This window comes from Prionailurus viverrinus, chromosome D4 (assembly GCF_022837055.1).
Source record: "Prionailurus viverrinus isolate Anna chromosome D4, UM_Priviv_1.0, whole genome shotgun sequence".
Taxonomy (NCBI): domain Eukaryota; kingdom Metazoa; phylum Chordata; class Mammalia; order Carnivora; family Felidae; genus Prionailurus; species Prionailurus viverrinus.
Window position 1 is genome coordinate 1,488,356 of NC_062573.1, and position 24,970 is coordinate 1,513,325.

Sequence of the window (24,970 nt, forward strand, 5' to 3'; positions counted from 1 at the left end):
ACAGAGCCTGACTTGGGGCTGGGTGAGGGGCTGGACACAGGGCTCGATCTCACAACTGTGGGATGGTGACCTGAGCCGAAATCAAGAGTCCGCTGCTTAACCTGAGCCACCCGGGGGGCCCCTGGCCTGATTTACTAATGTAAAGAAAGCCGTGGAGAGCTGAGAATTTTTAAAGAAGTTTACAATCTTTTCAGAATAAAGTAAACCAAACCAAACCAAACCAAACCTCTATGTTCTGGATACTCCAGGAGCCTCCCATCTGGTCCCAGCCGTCTATGGCAAGGGCCCCTCTCTCTTCTCCCCTTGGAATAGCTCCTGGGCCCATAAAGACTCATCTCCCTTGCCCTTGCTCCCACTGACTCCTTTTGCCTGGCATGCCCTCTCCAGGCCTACCTGGCCGGTGCGTAAGTAAGGGCGGCTACGTGCTTCCGATGGAATATCATCTTTTGAAAGTCCTTACGATTGGTAATTCTTCCCATAAAGTAGTTGTGAGGGCTGCCCGTAGGGCAGGGAATGCCTTTGGCATGATGCCTGGCATGCGGCACACAGTTCATACATGGTAGCTCTTTCTGGATCTTCATGGAGTAGGCTTCTCTTTGCCGGTAGGTCTCAAAGTGTCACCTCCTAGACTGCCTTCTTAGGTGGCACCCCTACTCTTGTCAACTTAATCCCTCATCCTATTTTGTTATCTTAATGTTTATCACTTTTTTAAAAATTTTTAAAGACTTTTTAAAATGTTTGTTTTTGAGAGAGACAGACAGAAACACAGAGAGTGTGAGAGGGGGAGGGGCAGAGAGAGAGGGAGACACAGAATCTGAAGCAGACTCCATGTTTGAACTGTCAGCACAGAGCCAGACGCGGGGCTAGAACTCATGGACTAGTAAGATCATGACCTGAGCTGAATTCAGACACTTAGCCGACTGAGCCACCCAGGTACCCTGGCATAGACCATTTCCATCCTCCCTCATAGTTCCCCTCTGACTTCTTTTTTTTTTCAGTCAATTCCCCTCCATTCAACCCCTAGATAAAAATGTGTGTGAAATGAATGAATCTTGAATTGGGACTGGCCCCAAAGTCTGGAGGGAGCTATTCACATGTATATACAGCACTCTTAGGGCTTACGATGCCTTTCTACTTTCATGATCTTATTTGCTTCTCATATAAGGCCACGGGTGCTCAGAGGGGCTAGGTGACGTGTGACAGAGGGTCTCCAAAGCCAAGAAAGAGGGGGGTCCCTGGGCTAGGGGCCTGGCACTCTGGGAGGTTTGTGGGTGCCCCAGGCTGACAGGCCTGGGTATACCATGAAGACTGGCAAAGGGCTGTGTGTGGCCCCGCCTCTACCCTAACCGGCCCAGGCCTCCGGTCTGACTGAGGAGATGCCCTGGAGTATCCAGATGCCAGCCAGTTCCAGCTATAAAACACGAGTGTCAGGAGACTTGGCTTCTGGCTGGTTTCTGCCTCTGCCTTGCTGTGTGACCTTGGCAGGTCACCCGCCTTCTCTGGGCCTCCGTTTCCATCTCTGTAAAGGAAACCAGTAATCCCTGCCAGCTTGACTTCAACTCCACTTGATGACTCTACCGCATGAATATATCCTGCTCTTCAAAGACAGGCCTCTGCCTGTGTTCTCTCCACTCCCTGGAATGCTGTTCCCCAATAGCTGCTGTCAAAATTCTGGTTTTTCTTTTTAATTTTTTAAAAATGTTTCCTTATTTTCGAGACAGGAGAGACAGAGCACGAGCAGGGGAGGGGCAGAGAGAGAGGGAGGCACAGAATCGGAAGCAGGAGCCGTTAGTACAGAGCCTGACGCGGGGCTCGAACTCACAAGCTGTGAGATCGTGACCTGAGCTGAAATCGGACGCTCAACCAACTGAGCCACCCAGGTGCCCCCAAATTCTGTTTTTTTCTACTTGTGGTTCGGTACTAGTCTCTCTGTGTGGTTTTCCTCCAAATGGAATGTTCTGCTCCTTCCTCAAGTTTCAATAGGCTCTTGAGGGCAGGGACTGTGATCAACAACAACAGAATGGTATGTTCTATTTACTGACATGATCAGTCTGGTGCCAGGCACTGTGCTGGTCACTTTGTTACATGCTTTAATCCTCACAACAAAGCGTCATTATTCTCATTCGACAGGTGAGGAAACCGAGATTCAGAGTAATGCCACTTGTCTCGGGTCACAGCGTGGGTAGGTAGGACAGCTTGGGCAACTCGTTCCCCCCTTTCCCCTGACCCCAGCATCTTGCAGAGGGCCCAGCAAGCAATTTATCACCTGTATGCCGAGTGACCCGTAAGCCCCTGTCCGCATGGATGAGTGCCGGATTGCCAGTATCACATTGATCGGCTTCGAACCTCCCTTGGGTGGTGCCGACAGGACAGAAGAACCAGTGCTCAGTAATGTTAACTTCTTTATCAGCATTCTTTGCCTGTGTCACAGCTACCGTAAGAACTACCCAGTTACAGGGAAAGCACCGGTGGTGAGTACTCAGTCACCAGGGTAAGCAGGCAGAAACTGGATGACCTTTGGGGTGCAGTACTGGAAGTCTGAGCATCAGCAGACAAGGAAGGCCTCTGCCACCCCCAATCCATGATTTGGGGGATCCCAGTTGTTAACCCGGTTCCCTCACTGGCTTGGGAGGTGGCCGGGGTAGGGTTGAAACCCCGACCCACCCATGCCCAGCCCCGCAGGCCCGACCCATACCCACAGACCATGCAGGTCTGTGGGGCTGAATCTTTTACAAACTGGAAAGTTCTATTGTTTTCTCCATTCCTGCCCTGCCCTGTCCCACAAGCTACCTCCCGAGAGTGAAACACCCATATGCTGAGCCTGAGGAATGTCCGCCTGGCACCGGCACCGGGGGTGCCTTTGGGGCTCCAGCCCTCCCTGCCACCTCCCCTTTCCCCGCACTATTGTGCAAGGCAGGCGGGCACACCTTCTGGGGCAGGTCGGATCAAGGCCAGGAACTTCCTGAGAGCGGGAGGTGGCGGGCAGGGCTGGAGGCGGGCCGAGGGGGGTGCGAACGCCGAGTTCCCGCACTTCGGCTTAGGCGTCCCCTACCAGTTCCCCCACGACCTCCTCGGCGTGATTCTCTTCCCGCGCGGATAGGGGAGGAGATGACCCCAGGCTGGAGCCCCCCAGGGCACTCCTCGTTCTTTCAGATGCCCCCACCAGCCCCATCTCTTTCTTCGGTTCGGTCTGGGCCCGGTGCGCCCCTCAGAGCGTCTCTCCTCGCTCTCCCTCTCTCCTACTAGTCTTTGTCCCGGGTCTCTCCCAAGTCCCGGCGTCCCGGGTCCCTCCCCCCCACCCCCCCCCCCCCGGTCCCGCCCTCCAGCCGGCGGCCACTGCGGGGGCGGGGCCCGGCTCCGGGGGCGGGGCCGGGCGGGGCGGGGCGCGGCGGGGCTGCTGCGCCGCGGGCTGGGGCGCGGGGCGGAGGCGGCCGGCGGGACGGACGCGGCCGGGGCTGGGGCGCGGGCAGAGCGGAGGCCGCAGCCAGGGGCGGCGGGAGCGGGACGGGCCGGGCTCCATGGCGCCAGCGGCGTCCGCCTGAGCAGCGCGAGCAGCGACGGGTGGCGGGCGGATCGGGCCGCGGCTCTTCCTCGCCATGGGGGACGTGCTGTCCACGCACCTGGACGACGCCCGGCGCCAGCACATCACAGGTGAGTCCCGCGCGGCGCAGCGCGCTGGGGGTCCAGAGGGGAGCTCCAGCTCTCACCCCAGTCGGCCGGCCGCGCCGGGGCTGGGGTCTCCTGAGAGTCAGGCCCCGGACATGGCGGGAGTGGCTGGGGACCAAGTCCTGCGCCTGAGCTTGTTCCCTCCACATTTGGGCGCCTCTTCCTGCCCCCTTATGAGCTCGCCCTTCCCCCTTCCGAGGGAAGGCGCCCTCCACCCTCTACTGGAACCCCCTCCGAGCCGGTCGCTTCAAATCCCCCAACATACTACCCCGATGGAGCTGTGGCCCACTCGGCCAGCGTGTCCCGAATCTTCCTCACTGTCCCGGTTCCAGCCCTAGTACACGTGGCTGAGGCTTCTAGGGACAGGCCCATCAATGCCTGGACTGCGCCTGGGGAGTAGGGCTAGGGAAAGATTGGGTGCCCAGAAGGGCTAGGTCAGACCCTTGCCCTTTGACTCAGGCTCAATCAAGCAGGGTGCTCTTGCTGGCAGGCGTGTCCGGTGGGGGGGAGGGGGAGGCTGGTCAAGGCCGCAGCCCAGCCTCCTCAGCCCCTTTCTGCAGTCAGCCCTGCTCCCAGCCTGTCACTGCACCGTGGCCACTTCTTAGAAGGGCAGCTGACCCCAGGCTTCCTGGGGGAAGCCCCAGGACTGCAGCAGGGTCCTGGGTTCCTCCTCCTCCATCCCCGGGAGAATGGAGAGAGAGAGTGAGAATCTCAGAGTGCCTGGGAAACTCAGTTTTGTGGCTCACCTCTCCCGCCCTGGGTGAGGCTGCCTGGGTGGAATCCCAGCATCTGTTTCCCAGCCGTTAGTTCTTAGGGAAGTCTCCTAATGGACTGGCACCTCAGTTTTCTCCTCTCTGAAACGGGGTGAATAATTTCTTATTAGTGAGTTGTTGAGAGACTCAAGTGGCCTAATTTATGTAGCTTGCTTAGCACAGGGCCCGGCACAGAGGAAGCACCAGTGCATGGGGTGCTGGACCATATGGGGTGCGGGCATGGGTGCAGCCTATGGAAGGAGGAGTCTGCTCCTCTTGTTGGCTTTGCCATTCCCTGTCCAGTGAGCCCAGAACACTGTCCACCTCCATTTATCTTGATGTGTCCCACAGTCCTGTAGAGTTTCGGCAGCTGTCGGCCTGCTTGTACCCCTTGAGTAGAGGGACCAGGTGTCCCTTAACTCTGTGTCTCCAGAGCCCCACGGTTGAGAGCAAAGAAGGTGCTGGGGAAGGGTTGTCCAGTGACTGTGGTGCTGGGCCTGCTGCCTGAGTTCCCCCTTTGTGCCAGGCCTGGGCCCGGATGCAGGGGTGAGGGTGAGGTAGAAATGAGTCAGACCCTCTCCAGCCTCAGACCAGCAGGGGGTTAAGTCCTGGAAAAGCCTCCTTATAGGACAGGCCTGGACTCTGGGAGGAGGAAAGCCTGGGGCGGAGTCTTCCTGTCCCCTCCCTGTCGGTGGCTGCCTCTTGGGGCTCTGTAACAGTCCATCCATTCACGACCTCCCGTTGGGGCCCCTCACCGGCCTGGGTGGGGTGTGCCTGCTCCTTCTTCGGTGGGGTTTTTCCTTCCCCCACACCCAGCTCTTGCTCTCCCCCACCTTCCTACCTCCTGGGCTGAAAACTGCCAGCGCCCCCCACCCCTCCATTTTGCACGGGTGGAGACCGCAACCACAAAAGGTGAAGTGTCCTCTCCTGGACAGGGTTGGGTTTGTTTTGTGGATACTAGGCTGACTGGAAGAGGGTTGTGCCCACTCAGCCTGCTGGCCCCTGTCTTCTCAACACTTCAGTGCTATTAATAACCCTCTTCAAATGCCTCAAATTCCTGGTCCAGGCTCACCTGAGGGAGCACCTAAAGTGGGGGGTTGGGAGGTTGGAAGCAGGCAAAAGCCTCTAGCCCCCTCCCAAGGAAGCAGGCCACCCTAGCAATTCCTTTTGGAGAGGATGAAGGCTGGCCTTTGCCACCTCCAGTGATCCATGCACCCTCCTCACCACACCCGAGGAGCAGTGAGCACGTTCATGCCTGACAATTAAAATTCCAGCGCCCTCCCTACCTGGGGCCACCCCTTTGCATTTGCATTTGGAACATCCCTTCCCACCGTCCTTTGAGCTCCGAGGCCTGTTAGGGTCCTGAGGCTTGGCCAGTGGCTCCTGCAGTTTTGTGGCCACCCTGAGCAGGTGAGCAGGTGAATGCCAGCCTGCAGGTCCTGGCAGAGGTCAGGCACCCTCCTCTCCATGGTGCCATTTTGCTGCTGCGGCACCTTTCATCCTGGGATTTCAAAGCCGCTGGCAAGCAGGGGCTTGTTCTCAACTAGCAACTCTGTGGGGTTGGTGGCAGGATGGTTCCCTCCTACTTTCATGAGGGAGCTTGTGTACAGGAAAGAGCCCTGGCCTGGGAGCCAGGAGGACTGGGTAACCTCAGACAGTCACTCGCTTCCTCTGGGTCTCAGTTTCCCTGGCTGTGAACTGATGGCTGTGGGCTACCCGATGGCTGAAGTCCCTTCTGGCTCTGAGAGCCTAACGGTCCCAAATTTTCTCCATAAATCTCCTCCAGATTTGGGCCAGCTCAGGGTCCCAACACTGACTCCACATGATATTAGCTGATGTGAACTTGGGCCAGCATGTTAATCTCAATTTTTTTTTTTTAACGTTTATTTATTTTTGAGACAGAGAGAGACAGAGCATGAATGGGGAGGGGCGGAGAGAGAGGGAGACACAGAATCGGAAGCAGGCTCCAGGCTCCGAGCCATCAGCCCAGAGCCCGACGCGGGGCTCGAACTCACGGACCGCGAGATCGTGACCTGAGCTGAAGTCGGACGCTCAACCGACTGAGCCACCCAGGCGCCCCGTGTTAATCTCAATTTTTTAATCTGTAGACTGGGATATTATAAAGTAGTTTCCTGCTGGGCACTGTTGCAAGGATTTAATGAGATAATGCTGGTAAGAAACTCAGCCCAGGGGCGCCTGGGTGGCTCAGTCGGTTAAGCATTTGACTCTTGATTTCGGCTCGGATCATGATCTCACGGTTTGTGAGATCGAGCCCTGTGTCAGGCTCTGAGGTGACAGTTAGGAGCCTGCTTGGGATTCTCTCTCCTCTCTCTGCTCCTCCCTGCTTGCTGGAGCCCACTCTCTCTCTCAAAAGTAAGTAAGTAAACATTAAAAAAAAAAAAAAAAAGAACGCAGCCCAGTGCTTTGGGAGATAGCAAGTGCTCAGCGAACAATTACTATTATTATTGAGAATTGTCACTTACTCTCTGTTATAGATTCTTTCTTTCCAGTGGGTGAGGAGAGTGGCCAGGTGTCTGGAGTTTGAAGGGGGCAATTGTAGCTGTGGTTTAGATCCTGTTTCTCTGAGATTTGTTCAGTCCCGGGCATCAGGGTGGATACTGTTCTTTGGATGCAAGAATCCACCAGGTTTTTAGAAACCTTGAATTCCGTGTTCCTTGTGCATTGGCAAATGTGTGAGATGGATGTAGGCTATCTGGAGTGAGCCCTGAGGGCAGTGATGAGGCCCCCTTACGACTAGGAAGGGGCTAGGACATGGAGAGGTGAGGGATTAGGCCAACCCACACCTTCTATCTGGCCCGGAGGACCAGACTGGGATGCGAGCATGGAAGTGTCTCGGTGGTCCATGTAGGTGGTTCTTTGCCATGCAAACTTAGATCAAGTAAGTGCCGGAGGGAGCTTACTGTTACTCAGGATGTACAAGGAGGGGCGGGTGCTGTGCCCTTGGCAGGAATCCTGCCAGTGCCTAGGGGGTCGTTCTGCTTCTCGAACAGCCTTGAAGGACTCAGCCCCTCGGGAAATTCTTTTGGCCGCGATGAAATTGTGGGAGCCAAGGGAACCTCCCTCCCGCCCCAAACCGCCTCCCGACACACACATAAACTGCCCTGAGATTTATTACCCGAAAGGGCTGCTGAGGGAGTTTGCCAGTCCCTGTGCGTCTCCCTTCTGCCAAGCTCACCTTTCCCTTTGCTAAATCTTTTTTAAATAGCCGCTTTATTGAAACATAATTCACCTGCCAGACAATTCCCCCCCTTAAGCGTACAGTTCAATGGTGTAGTGTGTGTGTATATTCACAGAATTGTGCAACCATTGCCACAGTCAAGTTGAGAATCAACCCGGAGAGAAACTCCGTACCCCTTAATGGGAGGGACCGCACCGCAGGCAACCACTGCCCGTGCTGGCTGGTTGCACAAGTAATGCACGCACAACGATTTAGAGGTGTAAAGTGAGAAAGTGGGCACTCCCTCCCTCTGCCCTCCCTTCACTCTCCCTCCTCGGGAGAAACCGCTGGAGTTTGGGGTATTCCTGTGTCTAAACATACATCTGTGTGTACACATGCATTTAGCTCTGTTTATAAGAAGAGGTCCAATTGGGGCGTCTGGATGGCTCAGTCTGTTAAGCGTCTGACTCTTGATTTTGGCTCAGGTCGTGATCTCAGGGTTCGTGAGATCGAGTCCTCCGTGGGGCTCTGTGCCGAGAACACGGAGCCTGCTTGGGATCCTCTCCCTCTCCCTCTGTCTCTCTGCCCCTCCCCCCCTCCCCCCCCCCCCCCTCTCTCTTGAAAAAAAAAAAAAAAAAAAAAGAGGTCCAAGTATATCTCTCTATGGTTTGACTTTTTTCGCTCGCTGTATCGTGAACATCTTTCCACATCAGAACACGAGTCGGCCTTGTTCTTCCATGCGTGGATTTCCTTCTGTGCGGGGTGCCATTTTTTTACCCATCCCCTCATCAGTGGACATTTGGGTTGTTTCCAGTGTTTTGTGAGAATTCATGGTGCTGCCCAAACCTTGCACACGTGCTGAGCCAGGTTCCCGTGTCGGAGAGGGAACTCCGGGGTCACATTTTCATGTATGAACATGTAGCCTCTGAAGAGGCTGTACACACTTGGAATTCCTCCCATCAGTACCAAGTACCTCTGTTTGGAGTGTTATTACCCTTTTTGACAGTCAGATATGAGAAAAACGGAATCTCATGTATTTATTGAGCCAAACCAGATGATGCCTTTTTCCACATTGATTTTACAAACCTACCTCTTCACATTTGGGAAATGGCGGTAGGTCCCCGGAGCGAAGGGAGGAAGGTGTCCCCTTTCGGCCATCCCCTCACCCAGGCGCGTGGCTTCCTAGTTGCTGCCCTGGGCTTTGCAGAGAGACCGGGCCGGCCGGAAGCAGTGCCCAGCCCCGCCTGGGCCACTGCCCGGAGCCAAGGTCTTCACCCCCAGCCCCTGGGGGTGAAGCGTCTGGGGATTCTGCTCTGCTCTTGTGTCAGCCTTACATAACGAGCCTTTTGTTGGCATTGACCCTGCCCTGCCCCTCCATCCAGCTTCGACTCGGTTCCTTTCCCATTGTCCAGGCCTGAGCTCTGGCCTCACCCCTCCATCCTTCCCATACACATGGCCAAAGAGACCTTTCTAAACCCAAACTGGGCCGTGGCCTTCCCTCCCCACCACCTGAGGAATGAAGTTTAGAGACGAGGCTGGGAATCACTCGCTGCCATCCGGCCACGAGCACTCCGTTCGTTAGCAGTATTTCTCTTCTGTGTTAATTGTTCTACCTTGCCGAGACCGTGACTCAATTTGTATCTTGCTCTTTTCACTAAAGGGTTTAGAATAACCATCCCTCCCTGGTCTTTAGAACCTCCCCGGAAGCATTCCCAAAGGCTGTAGTGGTCCTCCCGAGGCCATCCAAACAGACGTTTTCTTAGCCTTACCCCTAATGCCGGATATTGCCATGCTCCACTGTGACTAGACGTTGGTTTTCAGGGGCAAACTGAGTCACTGTGTTTGTTTCCTTTCCTGCTCTGGTCAGCTTCCCTGCTGAAGACAGATTCACCTCTTGACCTACTCTCCCCCAGCCTGCTTCCACCCATCTGGGCATTTTGAGGGAGGCTCCTTTCTCGGAGCCCCCAATACCTCTGAGCATCTTTCCAGGGGGAGTAGGCTCCGAGGGGAGCTGGGAGCTGGGGACGTGGACTAATGACATTGGCTTTTGAGTGCTTCGCCAGCCAGCCTGTGGCCCATGCAGACTCCACTGATATGTCTTCTGCCTGACAATGGTGGCTGATAGAGCAGGGAGTGGCCATATCAGGCTCTGAATGATACCTGGGTACCTGTAAGATCAGACATCATTTAAGTGAGCATTTGCTACGTGCCAGGCCTTCCTTTACCTGTATTATTTCAATTGAATCCTTACCCTCTGTGCTTTATCCCAACATTTTACAGGTGGGGCAGAGCAAGGCAGCGGCAAGGTCCCGACTCGGGAGTCTAAGGCCTTAGCTGTTAAAACCGTGTTGCACAGTGACTAGACAGTTCCTGGTGCCCAGACTGGGCCGGAAGGCAACGTGGAAAAGGCCACAAAGAGAGGCAGGCGGTGGGGGTAGGGGGCCTGGGAGAGGAACAGAGTAGCATGTGTCAGAGGCTCCCGTGGGTTGCACAAATAGATCCCTCCCGACATTACTCAGTCCGGGACTCAAGTCACTCTCTGACCAGTCCTGTTCTCCTCCGCGTGGCCTCCTCCTCCTCCTCTGCAGGCATAGCTCATGACTCACTCACCCTGGGTCTCCTTGCAAGGCAGGCATCAGGCATCACCCTGCGGTTGCAGAAATTCCTGAGCCAATTTTTCCTTACCCTCTGCCCCGCCCCCGTTCACTTCCCGGCCTGAGGAAGAAGGGTTTTCTCTACACAGCGCTGGGCAGAGTTTGAAGGAAAGAGGAAGGCAGATACCTAACTTTAAAACCCTCAAGGGTGGAATGGAGCCACGCCCCTCTCCTGGTAGAATTTTAGGGCCTGAGTCACAGAAGGCTCATGCATGCAATCTTCTGATCTCACAGATTTAAAACTGGAAGAACAGGCGGTGCCCACCTCTGCTGGGCACCTGGTTCCACCCCCTGGGAACTGTCCATTAGAGGCGCATTACCTGTGGGCTACGGAAGTGAAGGGACCTGCCCAGCGGCAGAGTGGATGGTAAGTTGCAGGAAGCAGGGAGTCGAGAGGTTCCAGGCAAGGCTTTGTGGTCAGACTGCTCGGGTTTGAGGCCCAGCTTTGCCACTGGAGGGACTGGTGTTTTCGGGGGCAAGTCAGTCACCCTCTCTGAGCCTCAGTGTTCTGTGTGAAAGTGGATGAGAGGGCTGTCTTCTTAGGGTGTGAGGGCAAGAGTGATGGCCCCTGGATGGTGCAGCACAGGGCCAGTGGGGGGGTGAGGACGTAATGAATGGTAACTGTGATAAGGGGTACTTCGTGGAGGGAGATGTGCCAGGTTGGTCCTGTGGCCCTAGGCACCCTTACCCCCTGTGTGTGTCCCCAGGAAGTTGGCACAAGGAGCACCATCCTGTGACCCTGGACACCTTGGAGGATGCTGAGGCAGAGGCTGTGGCAACATGGCAGAATCATTCAACATCATTCAACAGCACTGTCCTCGCTGCCTGACGTTGGGCCGGGCATGGAGGATAGACAGACAGAAAGATGGGAACACGCCCCCTTGCCCGGGCACATGTGTCCAGGACTAGCCTTACGGCTCTCAAGCCTTGTCCTGCTAACCTGTGTGCCTATGAGACCCCACAGAGGTGTGGTGAGCTCTGGCCCCAGATGCACTTGGTCGTACTTTCCTTTAAAAAAAAATTTTTTTTAAATGTTATTTTATTTTTGAGAGACAGAAAGAGAGAGAGTGCGAGCAGGGGAGGGGCAGAGAGAGAGGGAGACATAGAATCCGAAGCAGGCTCCAGGCTTTGAGCTGTCAGCACAGAGCCCGACGTGGGGCTCGAACCCATGAACCATGAGATTATGACCTGAGCTGAAGTTGGACGCTTAACTGATTGAGCCACCCAGGTGCCCTTGGTCATTCTTTCTTTTATTCTTTCAGTCGGCAGTTACTGAGCACCTACTGTGTGCCAGGCACTGTACCAGGCACAAGGACACGGTGACACATGCTCTTCCCTGGCTCTGGCCCACATGCATTTCCCGGCTGGCCGCCCCTCTGCAGGGGGAGCGAGGCGTGTTCTTAGAGGGGCAGGTCCTCTGTGGGAAGGTGTGAGAGGGGCTGGCCTAGTGGGGGGGGGGGTTGAGGTGAAGTTGGGGGAACCAAGGGGCCGGCCTTGGAGGGGAGGGGACTTTGTCCCGAAAGTCCTGGGGAGGGTTAGGAAGGTTGGTGAGAGGAGGAGAGCCCAGGGTGAGGGATGGTCTGGACCAGTGAGATGGGAGGGGGGCACATCAGGGGACAGTGCGTCCGGGGGAGTTGGAGTAACCAGTCCTCTGGGATGGCGATGTGCAAGGCTGGGGACAGCCGGCCTCTGTTCTCGTCAGCCCTGTGGGGTTGATGGATCCTGTGGGTTGTTTCCTCAAGGCCTGCAGTCTCTGTTCCTGTTCTTCCAATGACGTGAAACTCACGCCCTTCCTAGGCAGCTCTGAGTAGGAGAACCTTCTTGCCTTCTAAGGGCAGTGGGGAAAGGGCTGGGCCTGGATTCTAAGGGACCTGGTTTTGAGATCCTGTCTCAACTACCCTGTCATTTGTCAGGTGTCTTCCCTTCGCTGGGCTGCAGGTTCCTTATCTGTGAAGTGGGTGCAACCAGAGCCCAGACCTGCGAGGTTGTGAGGGATCGATGGGGTAACATGGGTAGAACTCTTTGTGTTTAAGAAAGCATTGGCTCCTGTTGGTATTAGTCATTACTGTGTGAATGGTCCACGGTAGGACATTGGCCAGGACTGTCCCTCCTCGCGGTGTGATCCAAAGTGCAGGGTGTGGGCTCCAGTGGGTAACTGGGCTCCCAGAAGGGGCAGAGGAAGAATCCGTTGTGGTTTGCAAAGTGTGAAGCCCGCTTTCCCACCCACGGATCTGTGGCCAAGCCAACTGTAACAGCTGTCCAGCCTCCTCATGCCTCATGCTGAACAGAGCTGTTTGTGTCCAGCCAAGTTTGTTAAGCCAGAATCTTCTAGAAGAGTCCCTTGGGCAGGAAACTTCTCACGCTGTTGTGCTCCACCTGCCTTTCATTCCCCCTACCTGCTAGCAGCTATTTACGGGTGCAGACTGGGAGGTGAGGGCCTCAGTGCGGGTGCCAGGTGACCTCTGGCAGGTCCTTCTTCCCCTCTGGCCTCGCTTTGCCTATCCGTGTAATGGGTCGCTAGGACAATAGTGCCCTTCTAGCTCTGACCTCTTGGAGCCTGTAGGCCATGGCTGCATTGAAGGGGAAGATGTGATATTTATTGCCTGATGCCATCTTGCTCTGGAAGGAAGAGCCCTCTCTGGAAGCTGTCTTATGTGGGACCCGAGCCCGGTGGTGGGGATGAAGCAGTGACATGAGCCCCGATCTCACGGGGCTCGTGCCAGCCCCGAAGTTTCCATCAAGCTGGATGTGATGTGGTTTCCGTTACAAAGATAGAGGATCTTTATGTTTTCCAAAGTGCATGTTGGTTTAAACCACTTGGTCAGCCCAGCTCAAGAGGCAGCATGTCTGGTCTTGACTGGGAGGCAGCTGGCTTCTGCCACCATGTGCCCTGTGGCCTTGGGCAAGTTGCTCTCTCCCTTGGTGCCTCAGCTGTCTGTAAAACGGGAAGGTGAGCCCTGCTTCTGGGATGTGAAGATTCTGGGAAGCTGTTGTTCTGGCACATGGAAGGTGCTAGGTGAAATGGCAGCTCCATTTTAGCGGAGTCGGGGGTGGGGTGGGGCGAGCTGTCATCTGCCCTGGCCTGCCAGGGATTTCGGGGGTGATTCCGACATCCAGAGGGGGAGTGAGCTGACAATTGTACTTCTGTTTCACTTTTTGTTTTTGTGTTTTTGTTTATTTTTTGGAAATGTTCCCTGGTGGGGGGGGGGTGGGGGGGCGGGGAGAAAAGACAACAAGATTTTGGGAGTGGCGGGGTGGGGGGGGACCCGCTGGGCTAGCAGGGAAGGTTTACCTCAGCTTTACTCCTGGCTACTTGGGCCACAGCCTCACCTCGGCCTGGATTTCAAGCTTGCTGATGGGCAGTGTCTGCTGTTCTTTTTCTGGCCTAGACCCTTCTTCCTCCTAGCCAGGAAGGACCCTTTGCAGTCATCTTAACCAACCCCCTGCCATTTCGTTATGGAGTAAATTGCAGCCCAGAAAGAGCAGAGGACATACCTAGGGTGTCAGAGGCCGCAGAACTGGGACGGGAATGTAGGGCCCTGACCCTTGCGCAAGGCCCCCTCCATCCCTGTCCCCATGGCCAGCCCCAGGCGGCACCGACTGGTCAGGGAGGGCGTGGCTGGCCCGGGTGGGGCTGGAAAGGTTATAATTTTGAAAACCCGAGTAAACAAACAAAGCCGTCCGTGGGAGAGAAGCAGCCCTGTGCCGGCCTTACAGATAGGCCTGTGTCTGAGGAGACAGCCCCGGCCTGTCCACACGCAGACAGCGAGGTGTTGTGGTGGATTAAAAAAGGCAGCGGTACACTCCCCTCACGCCCCCTCTCCCCTATTTAAGGCTGCTGGGAAACGGGGAGTGGGGGGGGGGGGGTCACTGCCCAGCCTGGCCGCGGGACGGCCCTCCTGGCTCAGCTCAGCATAGCCCTGGCCCCTGTGGGACTTTGGGCAAGGGGCTTCTCTCTGGGCCTCGGTCCCCGCCCCTTTCTCTAAAACATGGTGATCCCATCTCTCCAGGAGGGTGACGAGGGTGGGAGATGCCTTGAGCTGGGTGGTTGAACGCAGGGAGCTGGACAGAAACTTCATTTCTTTGTGGCTGGAGGCGGGGCCCCCTCTCTTAAGCAGAAGGGTTACTTTCTCAGTGACCCGAGAGTCCGCCTGCTCCTGGGAGACAAGCCTCCAACCCACGTCAGGCTGGAGCGGGGGGCCTCGAGGCTCAGCTTTCCTGTTTTCCTGTTGAACCCGGGGCAGAAGCCGGGAGACAGAACGCTGCTTCTGGGGCTTGCCCTGCAGTGTGGGGGCTGGGCTGCCTGTCTGGCCTGGAGCCCCCCAGGGTGGGGCCCAGCAGACTTCCTGTGAGATTAGGGGCAGAGCCTCTTTGCTCTCCTTCCCTTTTCCTGAGTCCCCTGTGTGGTCTCCGAGACTCCAGCTCTGTGGATGGGAGCTCCGGCTAGCTGCCAGTCTGAGCCTCAGTTTCCCCCATGGTGCAAGGAAGGGGTTGGATGAGACACTCTGAGAGACACTCTAGGTCGGCTTCCAGGACTCTGAAAGGCCTTGCAGGACCCCACAGACTAACCCCCTGAAGCTGGGAACACCCTTCCCTGGGTCCCGCCCATGGCAGGGCTGGGTGGGGGTGGGGGTGTCCCTCCTCCAGGCTCCTCCTCCCGTGGTTGTGGTTGATTCTCATCTATGGTATGAGTTCCACGAGGGCTCCCCTTACGTCAACAGTATGGCCAGGCAGGTCAGAGCTTGCTCTAGTAGCTACTAGCCAAATGCCCTGAGGATGGTTACTTTGGTTCTTTATGCCTCAGAATCATTAGTTGTAAATTGGGGAGTGATAATAATACTTCCCCAGCTAAAATTACATTATGTGTATTTATGAATTACATTTATGCTTTCTTTAACACAGCGCTGGGCGCAGCAAAGGCTCCGTAATCAATAGGTATAATTAACGTTTATTAATTTAAATTGTTTTAATTTCTTAACCGTGACTGAATCATAAATGTCATCACAAGGTTTACGGTCTTGCAGCGTAGGGACCCCGAAGCTGTTTGGATGAAGGGTCTGGTAGGTGGAGAGGGTGCCTTGGGGGGTACAGAGGGGAGGCAGATGCAGGCGGGTTCAGAGCCCTGGCTGGTTGTGACTTCCCCTCTGCGCATCTGGAAGGAGTGGTTTGGGTCCCACCGTCTGAGGTCTGAGACCGCAGGCGTGGAGAGACCTCAGGCGTGGAGTGCGTGCAGCCACACACAGCTTCCTTCCTCCAGGCGTGTATTCCTCTCTGTCTGACTCACGGCTTTGTGCCTTTTGTTCTTGTCCTTGAGCCTGGGGGGGGGGGGGGGTGAGGCCAGGAGAAGCAGGGGCCCAGGGATTCGCTCTTGGGCAGGCGGCCCCTCCCCCTGGTGCAGGACACCCCCCCCCCCCAACTCCGTCCTGGCGCCCTTGCTGACTCACTGCGCGTCAGGCACAGAAGCACATGCGTTGACCGTGGGCTCACTGTGTGCTTGGCACCCAAACCAAGTTTATCCAGGCCCTGCCCGTGTAGAGCTCAAGGCTAGGCAGGAGAGACGTATGCAACAAACGGTTACCAGTCACTCATTAATTAAATAATTATCAGAGGGTGAATCATGACCAGATGCCCACCCTCCTCGTGAGCTTGCACGTGCTGGTCCTGTGAGGAGTGCCGTCCTGGGATCGGCTCTGCCAGGCCTCCTGTTTGCCCTCTGGTCACAGATGAGGAAGCAGGCTCCTAGTGGCCATGGGACCCGCCCAGGTCCCTTCTCCTCTTGGAGCCTCAGTTCCTTGTCAGGAAAATGGGCCCATTTGGGAAGGGTGCTGCTGCTGGCCGCACACAGGGCCTGAGGGTCTGCGTCACTGCAGTGCTGACCTGGCTTTGTAGCCCCTGAAATCCTTTCTCTGTGCATCCCTAGGTGGACATACGGGGTACGGAGGTTGCTGTGATTAGAGCATTGGGCCCTCTAAAGGCTATATGGGAAATGGCTGCCTGAGGAACATGGTCCTCAGTCCCACCACCAGCAGGAGCGGCCCTAGAAAGGTGGCCCAGAGCCCCTGGTGAAGCCCGCCCGGCCCTTCCACACCAGGAATTTACTGAATGCAGCCGAATAGTTATATTATTTTAAAAACAAAAAAATTTTAAGCGTATTTATTTATTTTGAGTGGGAGAGTGAGCAGGGGAGGGGCACAGAGAGAGGGAGAGAGAGAGAGAGAGAGAGAGAGAGAGAGAGAGAGAGAGAATCCCAAGCAGGCTCTGCACCATCAGAGCAGAGCCCGTCGCAGGGCTCGAACTTACGTACTGCAAGACCGTGACCTGAGCTGAAACCAAGAGTCGGATACTTAATTGGCTGAGCCACCCAGGCGCCCCTAAAACAATTTTTAAAACAATGCTTATTTATTTTTGAGAGGGTGGGGAGGGGCAGAGAGAGAGAGGGAGACACAGAATCCGAAGCAGGCTCTGCCGACAGCTCAGAGCCTGACTTGGGGCTGGAACTCATGAATCACAATATCATGACCTGAGCCGAAGTCGGACACTTAGCTGACTGAGCCACCCAGGCACTCCCAAATGGTTACATTACTTTAAAACATTGGTTACAATAGGAAAAAAAAAAAAAAAAAAAGGAGTTAGGGAAACAATGTCTATGGGTAGGTGATATCCAATGGCACAACAAGAAGCCTATAATTGGACTTCAGAAAGAGGATTTTACCTCTACTACTACGGGCAGTAGCAACAGACATCTACTGGGCACTGCTCTGTGCCCAGCCTGGGAGGCACCTGTGGCCGTGGATGGAGGAGCATGCGGTGGTTCAAGCCAGAGACTTGATTGAGATTGATTCCATGAATGGAGTCTCTCTGCGTGCCAGGCAATGAAGGTGGGTGTGGAAGGGGCCAGTGAGGTGGCGCGGGGTCAGTGGGTTCTTGTCCAACTGGGAGAGTCTGCCAGTCACCAGTCTTCCAGTTTTTAGGTGTCTTCTACTCACTGTTCCTGCCGGAATGCCGCCGCAGACCCCCTGGGCGATGTGCGTGACATGCTGGCGGCTTAGCACTGGACTTGGGCTGCTGGAGGTGTGTGAGGCACAGCACGCTTGAGGACTCCTTTCTGCAGTGCTCAGGGCTTCCCTCTGGCGGTCTTTCTTGTGACCTCAGCATTCTGTGCCTCAGTTCCCCAACTGTATGGCCATGCTTACCGTACGGTGAGCTTTATGAGACCATGCCTGGTGCCTGGCACAGAGTAAACCCTCAGGAGAGGTTTCTGCCCTGAGGGTCCGGTGCCCCACCAAGGGGGGCTTGGCCTTTCAACTTTGAGCTTTCTCAGAGCTCCCCCTTTTATTGTTGATGTGATATAAGCAATATTTGATGATCAGAGAAAAATTAGAAAATAGAGTAATGAAGAACATGAGGGGCACCTGGGTGGCTCAGTCGGTTAAGCGTCCAACTTCGGCTCAGGTCATGATCTCACAGGTCGTGGGTTCGAGCCCCGTGTCGGGCTCTGTGCTGACAGCTCAGAGCCTGGAGCCTGTTTCAGATTCTGTGTGTGTGTCTCTCTCTGCCCCTCCCCTGTTCACGCTCTGTCTCTGTCTCAAGAGTAAATAAACATTAAAAAAAAAAAAAGAAAAAAAAAAAAAGAAAATGAAAATCACCAGTGTTCCTACCATCCAGAAATAATGACTTTCAGGCATTTCCCTGATGCATAACCAACAGTGGGTTGTGGGCATCTGCATACGGGATTCATCTACCTACCCCACCATTGTTTGAGAGCCTGCTCAGGCTTGGTCATGTGTGGGGCTGCGGGTGTGGGATGCGGAGGCAGCCTACCGCCCCGCCCCCCTGCCATAGATCCCTTTTTGGGAGGACACACCCAACATGGAACCCTAGCCAGGGCTAGGGTTGTCTAGCTAGGGTCAGGGTGTCTTTGGGAGCCAGAGAAGCAGCAGTAACCCAGACTTGGAGAGTCAGGGAAGGCTTGTTGGAGAAGGGAATGTCTAGGTGAGGCCGAAAGGGTGCAGAAGGAGAGGGTCATAGGCAAGGGGGCAGGTCTGCAAAGGCCCAAAGCAGAGAGAGCACAGGTATTTGGGGGAACCAGAGTTTCCCAGAAATTGGTGGGTTTCTGTGGTCCTTGCTGCCCTTAGGAGCGGCCCCCTTCATGCACCACACTTCAGTTGTTATTCAGAGTCCCCCTGTGGAGGGTGCTTGGGCGGCTTAGTCAGTTGGTTAAGCATCTGACTTCGGCTCAGGTCATGATTTCACAGTTTGTGAGTTCAAGCCCCATGTAGGGCTCTGCGCTGATGGTGCAGAGCCTGTTTGGGATTCTCTCTCTCTGCCTCTCTCTCTGCCCACCTCCCCCACTTGTGCTCGCTCTGTCTCTCGCTCTCTCTCAAAATTAAAAAAAAAAAAAAGCTAAAAACTTTAAAGTCCTGTGGGGCTGGGATCTTCTTATAACGGGGGACATGGAAACAGGGTGATGTGTCTGCCCCAAGTCAGAGTCAGCAGACCCGGGCCTCCTGCCTCTCTGCGTGGTGTTCTGCCAGCCCGGAGCGGGCAGAGGAGGTTCAAGTGCAGGGCCTCCTCAGCTCTAGTTTCCCAGACCCATTTCAGGGGCTGTATCATTTAACAGAATCTGCTGGAAGAGAAAACTGAGGATCTGAGCTTAGGTGACCAGGCTCGGTTTGTGTAATGGGGGTGGTGACCTTTTCTGCTGCTGATGTGTGTGTGACCTTGGGCTGGCCTGGCCTGCTCCTGACCCAGCCCCACCTGTACTTAAAGCGCCTTACTGGGATTGGAGGGCCCCTGGCTAACACTGCCCCCCGGGCTGGGAAGGACCTGTTCTCAGGCCTGAGCTGGCCTTTCTGGCCCTGCCTTCCTCCTGTGTCTTAAGATGCCTGGGAGACCCAAGTCGAGGCGCTCTGGTGTAATCTTGCAGGGACAAATATTTGTCCCCGGTGCTGTGTTTGGTGCCGGGGATATGTCATGAATGAGACAGACAGGGTCCCTGTCCTCATGGGGGAAAATGGGACACTAAACAGTAGGTTATGAAATGAAAGGTGTGCTGATGATTAACGGGGGGCTCTGACCCAAATGGGGGAGTGACTGTCAGTGTACCTGGCAGGTGGGACTGGGACCAGTTTGATCAAGCCTGAACAGCCCGTTCCCCTGGGCCTGCCAGTGTGGTCCTGGGTTGGGAGGGAACACTTTCTGGAGTCACAGTTGGAGGGTGCTAAGGGTCTTGAGGGTCCAGTGCAAAGGAGTCCAGCCTCTTCACTGGACAGTCAGGATGGAGAGCCGGGAGGGGTGAGGGACTTGCCCGAGGTCAGGTGGAAGTCAGGTGCCTGACCTCCAGGCCCACCACTCTTAACCCTGAGTTGCTGCCTGGAGCCTGTGCCTGGAGCCTGTTCATCACCTCCAGGGAAGGCAGTGAGCCTGTCCCCACTATCCCTTAAGGGACCCCCAGGGAAAGCAGGCATAGAACTTAGCTCTGTAGAGCGGAGTTTCCCATGAAGCACAGATGTGTTGGGCGGGGGCAGAGGGGGGGACACAGGCACCTGGAACGAGGAATGTGAGGCTGGCAGGGCCTCCGAGGGGATCTGTCCTCATACCTCCCCCTCTGGCCCCCCTTTGGAGCCCGAGGAGACTTGCAGCTGGTGACCCAAGGGTGGGGCAGGTGCTTCATCCTCTGCTGGCTCAGGGACAGGCCACAGGAGTCTTGTTATTTGAATAAGCTTTCCATCTTCTCTCTGCATAAAGCCTCTTCGTGCTGAGGGTCCCCGGTGTTCCAGCCAAGGATTGGGTTTCCTTCTAGCCCAGCAGCGAGCACATGAGTAAATTTTCATATTGGCTCATCTTCCTCCTCCCCACCACCCCGCAGCCAGCCCCGCCCCCACCCTCGTCTCCTTTTGTCTCTCCCTCCCTGGCTTTGAGAAGGCAGGAGCCCTCCCCCTGCCCCCACCTCACTTGCGGTCAGGACCCGGGGAGGCAGCCCACGGTGTTTGTGCATGTATACATGTGTGTGAGAGAGATGGGCGGGCAGGGGGGCTTCTGGGGCCCGAGGCAGCCTGATTTGGGCTTGGTGAAAAGGAGGTTGGCATCGGAGGGTACCGGGCTAATGAAGTGGGTGGGATTTGTATCTCTGAGTTTATTTAGCCCTTTTCCGGTAAGGTTGGGCCACAGTAACTGGTACTTATTAGTGATTAGTTCTTATTGGAACAGCAGCTGGCACTTATCAGGCTCTTACCAACAGTCAGGCAGAGTGCCAGGCACGTCTCATGCAGCGTCTGCTTTTGTTCCCACAACTACTCATCGAGGTGTGTATTATTTTTCTCCCTGTTTTATTTTCTTTTTCTTTTTTTAAAGTTTATTTATTTATTTTGAGAGAGAGAGAGAGAGAGAGAAAATGCACATGTGTGCGTGCAAGGGAGGGGCAGAGAGAGAGGGAGAGAGAATCCCAAGCAGGCTCTACACCGTCCGTACAGAGCCCAACAGGGGACTCAGAATCATGAACTGTGAGATCGTGACCTGAACCGAAACCGAGAGTCAGGTGCTTAACTGACTGAGCCACCCCGGTGCCCCTCTCCCTGTTTTATTGATAAAGAAACTGAGGCTTGAGAAGTCACAGTCAGTAGCAGAGCCTGTCTGGTCCCAAAGGTTGTGTTTTTACTCCTCTTCTTCCTCCTGGGACAGAATCTTCTCTCCAGCCTCCTTGTGGCCATCCGGCGTCTCCTTGCGCACCTCCAGTGACAGGGAGCTGTTTACCTCTTAGGGTCACCTGCCCCACACTGGGCATCTGAGGTAGAAAGCCTTCGCTGGAGTTCTGTCTTTGGTGGGTCACTTGAGAACAGGTTCCAGTTGGGCTGGGGTGTGTCTGTGGCTGGGTTGCCCCAGCAGTTGTCTTCCCAGGGAATTACCCAGCTCTCTTGTTGGGGGAGAACTAAGTCTTCCCTCCTTTCCCTCAGCAGCCCCTACCTGGCCCTTCATATGCCATTCGTCACATACTGAGCAAGCCTGAGCAAACTTGATGTGGAAACCCTAGAGGTAATTTTCGTTATCATTGATCTGGATGTCTTAGTCAATGCAGTAAGATAGGAAAAAGAGAGAGAGAGAGAGAGCACGTGCACTGGGGGTGGGGGGGGAGGGGGTTGGAGGGGCAGAGGGAGAGAGAATCTCAAGCAGGTTCCACGCCCAACATGGAACCTGACCCGGGCCCAATCCCAGGACCCTGGGATCATGATCTGAGCCGAAATCAAGAGTCAGGCACACAACAGACTGAGCCATACAGGTGCCCCCCCCCCCGACTCCAATTTTTTTTTTCTTTAATTTTAAGTATCATACACCCAACGTGGGGTGCAAACTCATGACCCCGAGATCAAGAGTCGCACGCTCTTCTGACCGAGCCAGCCAGGCACCAGCTTCTCCCCCAGCTTTGTCCATCCTGTGGGGCTCCCTGTGGGCGCTGGAGGCTCAGACAAGGAGTTTGCCCACCTGCAGTGCCACGGGGCAGAGGAGCTGTGGTTGGCTGAGGTTTGGCGGTGTGCGGTCTGTTGCGTAGTTGCTTTCAGAGTCTGTTGCTGTTTCTGCCTCCGCTTCCCCTTTCTGATTAGTTAACTCCTGAGGGATGAGGGCCCAGAAAGATGGGACCCCAAGCATGTCACCTTCCCGTCCCTCCGAGTGGCCCCCTGAGAGACTGAGTGGCTGTTGTTCTGTTTCCCCGTTCCTGGCCCCCATTTCGTGGCATGAAACTCATTGCAGAGCACTGCTGTTTGCACAGATGGGCACACCACGGGACCCCTGAGCTTGTGAAAGACCCCAGCACCCACCTGAACACTCATTTCCTGGCCATCAACGCTCGGGCAGACAGAACTTCTTTCCATCAGTAGGCCTCATTATTGATAACATGGGACCCCGTCTGGTCAGGCTCTGTTGATTCTCCTCATTTCATCAAATCCGTGTGACCACCTGGCCAGGTGGGTACTGCTGGTCCTCCCATTTTACAGCTGAGGGAACTGAGGTTCTGAGGGTATCAGTCCCATGCCCACGGTCCTACAGCCCAGGAGCGGTGGAGTTAGTACTCGAATTGAGATCTGACTCCAGAACCTTGATACCGTTCTTGCCATAGAAGGTATTCCTACATTTACTTGTGGAATGGATTCATGCTTTCTCGAATGTCTGAATTTGTGCGTTTCCTGTGTCTTCTGCTTGGCACCCTCTCCCTGCCCAGTCCTCCTCCTCCTTTACCTGCTTAGCACCTCTTCATGTCTCAGGCGCCATTTTCTTCCGGAAGTCTTCCCCGACTCCACCGGCTAGGTTAGCGGCCTCTCATCTGGGCTCCTGTAACTGCTGCTCCCAACTGGGGGCTTACCATGCTCATTGTCGGTTTTGTTGATAGTCTTTCTCCCTCATTAGATGGAAGGGCTGGTCTAGTTCCTTCCTGAATGCCCACTGCCGCACGGTTGATGAAGGAGGGCAACATGAAACCTTTCTTGGCTAGCACAGTGGAGCCCCCAAGACCCTCACTGGACTTTGGCTCTGCCCCCAGCGGTCATTTTGGTTGGCTCTGAGGGCCTGAATTTCACGCCGGGTCCTGTCCTCAGCTCCTGCGTCTTGTGGCCGATGGGGAGGGGCTGGGCAGTGATGCTGGCTACCAGGTGGTCAGAGAGGAAGGGCTCAGTCAGGAAGGTCTGCCTGGGCATCTCAAGGGCTGGGCACCGAGGGGAAAGTCGGTGGTGGGTTCTCAAACGGGTGGGGTCCAGGCCAGTGTGAGGGTGCTGTGGCAGAGCGCCCCGTGTCTCCAGTCCAGACTTGGACATGTGTTGAGGAAATCAGGGCTGCTGCCCTTTGGCCTGGGGCAGTTGTGACAGGTGTCCAGGCCCCAGGTTAGAGGGCTCCAGTGGGTGTGGCGAGGATGAAAGGAAGGGAATGGAGAAGGGTGTTGCCCAGAAGTCAGCAGGGATGGGTGGGCGGGGGTGAGGAGGATGGAGGTTAGTGTTTACAAAACCACCGCCACAGATCAGCTGCCTCTTTGCCCGTCCTGTTGACAACAGCCGCCTGAGAGAGAAGCCAGTTATCCCCAGTGCAGAGAGGAGAATACCCGGGCTCAGAGGCGAGGCCACAGGACCACGGAGCTCGGCTTTGTTGGCACCTGTCTGGTTCCCAAACCAGGGCTCTCCCTGAGGGGGACAGGGAAGTTAAGCAGGGCTGTGCACAGTGTGAGGCCGCTGGTCCTGCTGGAGCATCTCGGAGCTCTGGGGGTCCTCCAGGCTGCCTTCGACTCCCCCTTTGATCCTTTTGTCATGGCTTCCTCGGCCTGGGGTGTGTGGGGTGTGGCCTTGGCCACGGCAGGGCTTGGTGCAGAACGCCAGCCCCCGGAGGAACCCCAGGAGTGGGAGCGGTGCCCCCCACGGTAGGCGCAGTGCCGGGGACCCTGCGGTGGGCCCGGGGTAGGTGTGGGTAGAGGCCAGTCCTGCCCTGGCTGGGGCCGGGGGTGGGGCCTTGGCACCCTTTCTCCACCCTCCGCAGCTTGGCTCTGTGTTCTTGGGTTCTGGGCTCCCGGAACAAGCCGCCAACTGTGAGCTGTGGGTACGGTGCTGCCAGGCAGGGAGGGAGGGCCCCGGAGGAGATGAGAGGGCTTTTGTTTCCCTGTTTGTGTCAAGATGGGAATCGACTTCCTCCCACCAGGCTGCCCGGGGCATAAAGGAAAGGGCAGTCCCCGGTGGGCGGGTCTTCAGTCTGCCTTTTTTTCTTTCTGGCATTTCTCTGGGCCCCACTTCAGCCACCTGCCTCCCTCCTCAGGCCCTCCCGTACACTCTTCCCCAGCAGACCTGGGTCTCTGAGCCGTGGTTAAATATTTGCCAGCTGAGAAGAGCTTTAAAGGCAGCTTTGTGAGAAATCCCACTGCCCTGTCCCAAAGCTGCCTTTGCGACGGGGAGCCCCAGGCAGCCTCTGCCCTCCTCAGCCTCCTTTTTGGGCCCGTGGCGGCCATTTGGGCACCTGAAACTGGATGGCCTTCCCTCCGGGGGTGGCCTTCCCCACTCAGCACTTGCTTATCGGGCACGCACCTGGGCCAGGCACGAGCTGGGTTCCGGGGAGACGGCGGGAACAAGGTCTCTGTCTGGGGAGTGGGGTCGAAGGAGCCTTTCGTGGGGCTACAGCAGCTGTAGGTGAGAAGAGGGCCAAGGAGAAGTGGGGGCTGCGGGCACTGGACCTGTCTTGGGTTCCGAGGAGGTGATGTTCGAGCCTGAGGGGGAGGAAGAGGAGATGGCCAGGCTGAGGGGGGCTTTGAGAGAATGTTCCAGGCCGGAGACCCTCAGACCAGAGCCAGTTCCCCCTCCTGGGTGCTGAATTCTGACCGCACCGCCCCCCGCCCCCCCCGCCCCCCCCCCCCCCCCCCCCCCGCTGCTTTCTCTTCACCCTGTTCTCACAAGGTTGCTTCTTTCCTAGTCCCCAGCCTCGGTTTCCCCATCTGTCCAGTCCAGAGCTCGAACTTCATCTTAGAGGGCCCTTCCCAGGTCCAGTGGCCTGTTGTAAGCATATGTCACTGGTCCATTAATAAGGGGACACTCCGGGGCAGGGAGTCTACTGGTGCCAAAGGTTAAGATGACAGCCATGCATCTTTATATTGTTCACCCAGCTCTTTGTTGGCAACAAAAGTCAGCATCTCCTGAGGACCCCTCATCACCGAGGGAGATTGTGTGTGGGAAACTATCACGTTATGCCCACTTTACAGA

General features: G+C 55.9%; 1 protein-coding gene across 2 annotated transcripts in view; it reads left to right on the forward strand.

The window, feature by feature from the left end:
- Positions 1-3,425: 3,425 nt before the first annotated feature.
- Positions 3,426-24,970, forward strand: part of NIBAN2 (niban apoptosis regulator 2) — a 53,483-nt gene continuing 31,938 nt past the window's right edge. Inside the window, exons 1-2 of one of the 2 annotated variants that reach the window (XM_047829922.1) lie at positions 3,426-3,651; positions 21,203-21,281. Coding sequence is in view for 1 of the 2 variants with exons in the window: in XM_047829921.1 (XP_047685877.1) it covers positions 3,597-3,651 (55 nt within the window). In the remaining variant the exon portion in view is untranslated. The remainder of the gene's footprint in view (positions 3,652-21,202; positions 21,282-24,970) is intronic. The other variant, XM_047829921.1, reaches the window with a different exon arrangement.